This window comes from Molossus molossus, unplaced genomic scaffold (genome assembly GCF_014108415.1).
Source record: "Molossus molossus isolate mMolMol1 unplaced genomic scaffold, mMolMol1.p scaffold_m16_p_22, whole genome shotgun sequence".
NCBI classification, from domain to species: Eukaryota; Metazoa; Chordata; class Mammalia; order Chiroptera; family Molossidae; genus Molossus; species Molossus molossus.
In genome coordinates this window covers 28,851,782-28,857,781 of record NW_023425358.1, presented here as the reverse complement: position 1 = coordinate 28,857,781, position 6,000 = coordinate 28,851,782, and the positions used below count along the sequence as shown (strand labels likewise).

At 47.6% G+C, this 6,000-nt stretch overlaps 1 protein-coding gene across 1 annotated transcript in view; it reads left to right on the top strand.

Moving 5' to 3' along the window:
* The first annotated feature begins 922 nt into the window (after nucleotides 1–922).
* RFC5 (replication factor C subunit 5) overlaps nucleotides 923–6,000 on the top strand; it is a 9,376-nt gene continuing 4,298 nt past the window's right edge. Inside the window, exons 1-5 of the mRNA XM_036276545.1 lie at nucleotides 923–1,111; nucleotides 2,104–2,168; nucleotides 2,435–2,571; nucleotides 3,719–3,798; nucleotides 4,836–4,909. Of these exons, the coding sequence (XP_036132438.1) occupies nucleotides 1,047–1,111; nucleotides 2,104–2,168; nucleotides 2,435–2,571; nucleotides 3,719–3,798; nucleotides 4,836–4,909 (421 nt within the window). The 5' untranslated portion in view covers nucleotides 923–1,046. The remainder of the gene's footprint in view (nucleotides 1,112–2,103; nucleotides 2,169–2,434; nucleotides 2,572–3,718; nucleotides 3,799–4,835; nucleotides 4,910–6,000) is intronic.

Genomic DNA, 6,000 nt, shown 5'->3' with positions numbered 1-6,000 from the left:
TGAAGCCACAGCTGCCACCGTGTATTTGTCCACTATCCCTCTACTCTGTTCCTAAAGCAGGTGAGAGTAATGTAATAAGATGCAAGGAGCCGCTACAGCTACTTCTGACTCGGAACATGATGACCCCAGGCCAGCCTCACCTCCCAATATTCTTTCTCAACGAGTAAAAGCAACAACAATACTTTATTAAGGATGTAATAGACACTCGTTGCTGAGAAATACAGACCAGCAAAATAGAAGAAAATAAAAGTGGTCCAGAATCCCCTCACCTCAGGAAAAAAAAACACTAAAATTTCTATAGCAATTCCCTCTTGTCTTGAAATCGTAGGGAGCCTGTCTGCATGCCTATGAACTGGCCCTTTCCAGTTACACATATTCACCGAACTGGAAGGTTTTTGTTTTGGTTTTGTTTTGACTCTGGACTTGTCTCTAGAGGTGGGTTCTCTACATTTTGCTGGGTGAGGGACATGGATTGGGGACACATTGAAACTGTGTTTCTTTGGAGATGCTTTTCTATTCGGAGTACTCACCTCGCAGCATTGGGGCCTAAAGGGTTTTCGAGGCTGTTTTCATATAACATCTATATTCAAGAACTGGCCGTGTCCTTTGGGATGTTTCTTTCCTCCGGGTTTTTTAGCGCTGGCAGCTTTCTGTTCCTTTGAACGGCAAGCGTTTGAACTTGCCTGCAGTTGGCTCAGGCCGTGAGGCTTTAATTCGCAGTGACGACTGGCGGTTGCAGGGGTGGCCTTGCCTGTCCCTGCTGCCCGTGTCACTGGGCTCGGGAAGGCGCTCAGCACCCGAGAAAGGGCAGCGCCAGGGAAGCTGACGGCGCGCGCTACGCGGTAACCAGGCAACCGGCGCCTTAGCAACAGAGAGGGGGCGGGACCTAGAGAGGAAGTCGGAAACAGCGGATAAATCTCGCGAGAGTTACTTTTGCGCGCGAACTCTAAGAGCGAGGGTCCCAGGCGTCGATCGGGGCTGGGGTCTGTGCAGACCCCTGGGCACGCAACGACCCCAGTGGACTCGGACACCTTCGTCACCCCGCCATGGAAACCTCAGCGCACAAGCAGCAGCAGCAGCCCTCGGCGACCAAGATCAGGAACCTGCCCTGGTAGGAGGAGGCCCGGCTCTGGCGGGGAAGGGGGTCGGCCTCTCGGGGAGGCGGTGGTCGGGGTCGGCGAGCGGCCGGGTCCCAGCCGGACCTCGCCCCGGCGCTCCTGCACCTGCGGCCGGGGCGGAGCCACAGATGTTCTTCCCCGCAGCCCTCAGCTCTCCAACCCCCTTCGGTTCTTAGGACTTTTGTCTTCCCCACCCCACCGGCGCCATTCCTTTTACCGCCCAGGAAAGCGGCTTTCGCACCTGGATGACAGCACGTGGGTTTGATCCTGCGTCTAGACGTCGCATTGGCCACCGTGCCAAGATGTCCTCTTCGCTCTTGCCAAAATCTTCCCTGCGACTATCGGTCAAATTCTAAACTAAAATATCAATGATAATAACACGCTCTAACTTTTATTTAAATGGCCTTCCGTTAGATTAGCAGGCACCCTGTTAGATGTTTGATCTTTACAAAGACCCTAGCAGGTGGGTATTCTTTATTATTACAGTTTCCCAATTGGAGTAATCCAGCCCAGAGGTTAAACGGCTTGCATAAGACCCAGAACTAGGAAATAGGTTTGGATTTGAACCCAAGGTTTGAATGCAGAGCTTGTATTCATTACCAATCTGACTTCCACTACTATGTTCTCATGTTTTAAAGACTGATGGGATTTGACTTGCTTTCAGAAAACTCCAAGTTGTTCTTGACTAGTAATAAATTCTGTTTGTTTTTATCTTAAAAACATGTAACATACAATTGACAGTTGTAAGCATTCTAAAGGGTACAATTCAGTGCCATTAAGGACATTCAGAATGTTGTACAACCATCCCACTGTCTAGTTCCCTGGAGGACAAAATTGCCCCTGATTGAGAACCACTGCTCTCTATTTAAACTTAAAGGGTTTTGTTTCTCTTCCTCTTTTATTCAGGATATGAAAGGATTCTTTTGTACATAACAAAATGTCTTGCATTTATATGTGGATTGATCCATGTTAAATTGTATTTCAGGGTTGAAAAATACCGACCGCAGACACTGAATGATCTCATCTCTCATCAGGACATTTTGAGTACCAGTAAGCATCCACGTGCCGGTTGCTGTTATCCCACTTGAAGGATCTGTATAACTTTCTTGGTGATGTTGTTTCTGCTGAGTAATAGCTTTGAAGAATCTGATTGAGCTTTATGGGATGTTGCTGTAAGAGTTGGATCCTTCAGGTTTTTTAGTCCTGCATCTGCCTCTCATTTAAACGTAGGGTTGCCATGCATTCAGCCCTGTAAGGGCCCACTGTGAATGAGGCAACTCTCAGAAGCTGATGGTGTCCCTTTCTTCCTAATCCAGTTCAAAAATTTATCAGTGAAGATAGATTGCCACACCTGCTTCTCTATGGTCCTCCGGGGACAGGAAAGACATCCACCATCCTAGCCTGTGCTAAACAGCTGTACAAAGATAAAGAATTTGGCTCCATGGTCTTGGAGGTAAATAGGATTATTCTGATTTGACAAGTGACTGCAGTCTCTTAGTTCTGCTAGTTTTGTTTTAGTTTACAAGTAGTCCTGCTGGTGGTTAGGAAAGGAGCAGACATAAAATATTTCAATTCACTTTTTTCTATAATTGACATTTTGGTCTGGATCGGCATTAGCTAGAAGGCAGTTGTAGGGTAGGTATTTTTCTTTGCTGTTGCCAACTTGGACCCAAATACTCAGTGATCGCTCGGTGAGTAGTCGCTCAGTTGCTGGCTGTCTCCATGTGCCCCTCCAGATGGCTTCTCCACGTTGCTGCTGTGGGTTCTCGTCCCTAAAGGCTGAGCTGTATTCACTACAAGCTCCCTTGCCCTCTGGCTCCTGGTTAGGTTTGACCAATAAAGGCCCTGGCAGGAGTGGGGATGGGGGAGGAGAATGATGCCCAGTCCTGCCCTGGGGGCGACCATAGGCCGACAACATCCCCAGCCACAGGGCACATGAATCACACTGCCCTCTCCAGGTGGCATCGCCACTTCCCCACTAACCCCTAAGACTTGGGTGGTAATGGAACCCAGTAGTCCCTGCCTCACGTATTGCATAGGCTTGTGGTTTCCCTACATCCCGCCAACACCTTCATGTAATTCTCTTCCAAGTACTGAATTTGAGCGTGCCATCTGTCTTCTGCTGGGACTGGACTAGTACACTTAGATTACTAAATTCTGAATCTTGTTGATTGCAAGAAAATGTTCTTTTTGTTCGAGATCTTAGAACCTTGCTGCCACACATGTTCTTACCCCCGTGTATTAAAAACGTGGTGACTTCTGGGTTGCTCTAGGTTGTGATAGCTAAAATTAGCATCATTCTGCTCAAGTCAGAGGTGCTGCTCGCTGAGACCAGGCCAATTAATTATTCCTCCAGAGGATGTCAGTGATTGTCCTCGACGGGGGAGGAAAATCAGTCTTTTGCTTTTCAGGATGTAGTGATCTAGTCAGCTGTGAGTTTTAAACACAAATGTGCTCTTGTTTTTTGAGTAGTGATTATCTCTTAGCTGTCCTTAGACTTGGAGACCTAGCTTGCCGAGCTAGATTGGTGAAAAGGTACATTAGTTCATAAGTAGTACACCGACGTGTTTTATTTATCTGGCTTCTCTCTTCCCATTTAGCTGAATGCTTCAGACGACAGAGGAATAGATATCGTTCGGGGGCCTATCCTGAGCTTTGCTAGCACAAGGACGATATTTAAGTAAGAAATATTTGCATAATTTCTCTCCCTAGAGATTTTGATCAGTGAGATCATAGAGCTTAATTTTTTTTAATTTTCATCTTCCCCTTTACCAGTTTGTAAAGGTGGGGGGAAGACTTTGTCAGAAGCAGCCATGAAAAAGAGATAAAGTGCAGGGATGGTGGTAAAATATATTAAGATGTAAATATTGAAATAAAATGTTATCTAAGTCTGTGTTAGCAAATTCTTTGGGGAAGCATTAACTTCATTTTATTAATTAACTGAGGACCGATTACATCCTAAGCCTGGATGAGCTAGTTGGAATTTAGAAAAAAAATGAATTGAGACTAGGATGGTGGTTTGAAAAAAAAAGCCCTGGCTGGTTTGGCTCAGCAGTGAAAGCATCGGCCCACAGACCAAAGGGTAACAGGTTCGATTCCTGGTCAAGACCATGTACCTGGGTTGCAGGTTTAGTCTTCGGCCCCAGGTAATCATGCAGGAGGCAACCAATCGATATGTCCCTCTCACATCGCTATTTCTCCCTCCCTCCTTCCACTCTATCCTCGGATGAGGATTAACAAAACAAACAAAACAAAAAGGTATAAAGAGAGGAGTGAGTGAAGGTGGGGACACCCAGCAGCAGGGTACTGTGGAAGAAAGATGAAGGTGCCGTAAGCCGAACCTCAGTTCCCTTGAAGGCAGCGGTTCTCAACCTGTGGGTCCCTGAGACCATCGGAAAACACATATTTCCCATAGCGATTCACAACAGAAGCAAAATTACAGTTATGCAGTAGCAACGAAAATAATTGTATGGTCGGGGATCACCACATCGTGAGGGACGGTATGGATCGCGGCCTCAGGAAGGTTGAGAACCGCTGCTCGAAGGGTTGAAGGGGTGACGGGCGTTCCTCTGGGTGACCGCAGTTGTCTGCTTTGGTCAGAGCTCGGGAGAAATGGGCTCTGAAACAGGGCCTGATGGTACAAACGGGCAGATGTAGGTTTGGACCTGGAAGCTGAGGCGGGAGGAAATCTTGAGACGGCGCCATCTGTCTTCCTAGGAAAGGCTTCAAGCTGGTGATCCTGGACGAGGCCGACGCCATGACGCAGGACGCCCAGAACGCCTTGAGGAGAGGTGAGGGGGGCTCCGTGCAGGCTGCTGGCCGATGACACGTCCGAAGGAGAACCAGGGACTTTGGGCGTGAGATACGACATGGCGTGTTTTCAACTTTCATTTATTTCTGGCCCAGAGAAAACTACCTTTCTCCATGTATCCCACCTGACGATGGAGACATTTGTCTCCTTTGCAGGGGTTTCCCCTCTAAACAGCTTAAAGGCCGCCCTGTGGGGACTCCTGGTGTCTCCTGCTCCTGGGCAGCTGGCTTCAATGTCGGGATTGGGAATTTTGTATCACTTGATGGAACGTTTTGGAGTTTTTCATTTCTAAACTGGTTGGGCATTCTGTGGTTGGTACCCTTAGGTACAAAATAGCCAGGAAAATTCCAGAAACTTAGTCACACTCAGGAAGCTGACAGTACTTCACTACTTGCCAAGTAAAGGATTTGGCAGGAAAGGGAGAGAGAATCCTGTGGTTTGTCTGTCTTGGGGGCCTGGGGCAGTTAATGTCTTTGAAAGGACAGTCATGATCTCAGTAAGATTCCGAGGAATCGGCTAAAAGAAAAGGATGATGTTTAGTTCTAGGGAGAAGGAGTGGCTTGCAGCCCTGTGTAAGAGGAGGAGGAAGACGGGAGTCTTTGGTCCTAGAAGCTCTGGCAGTCTGTCTTGGGCATCTTGTTCTGCAGTGACTGTCAGCCTGGGCAGACTGCTGTGCAAAAAACGAATGAAACTGATGTTATAAGCGTCTCTGAATCCAGGTCATTGCTCTCCTTAATGCTCTAAGGCTTTGAGACAAGGTCCACTGGAGAGTCGGAAAAAAGCCACCCCCACTCCACCCAGTAGAAGGTGGAGCATCAACCTGCCAACGAGAATTTTATCAAAAGAGCAGGAATACAGGATCTCATATCTTAATGGAACGGAGGGGCAAGAGCACAGGAATCACGGTGAACCTTACAGAAGCATTTATAAGATCCCACGCAGGTGACAGGTTGGTCAGCTTTTAGAAAGAGTAGGTGACTTCCGTCCTGACCACCCAGTGACACCCTCTGAAGTTACATTAGCATCCCCACCTGTTTGCTTTCTTCTTGGTACATTGTTCTCTGTACCAGT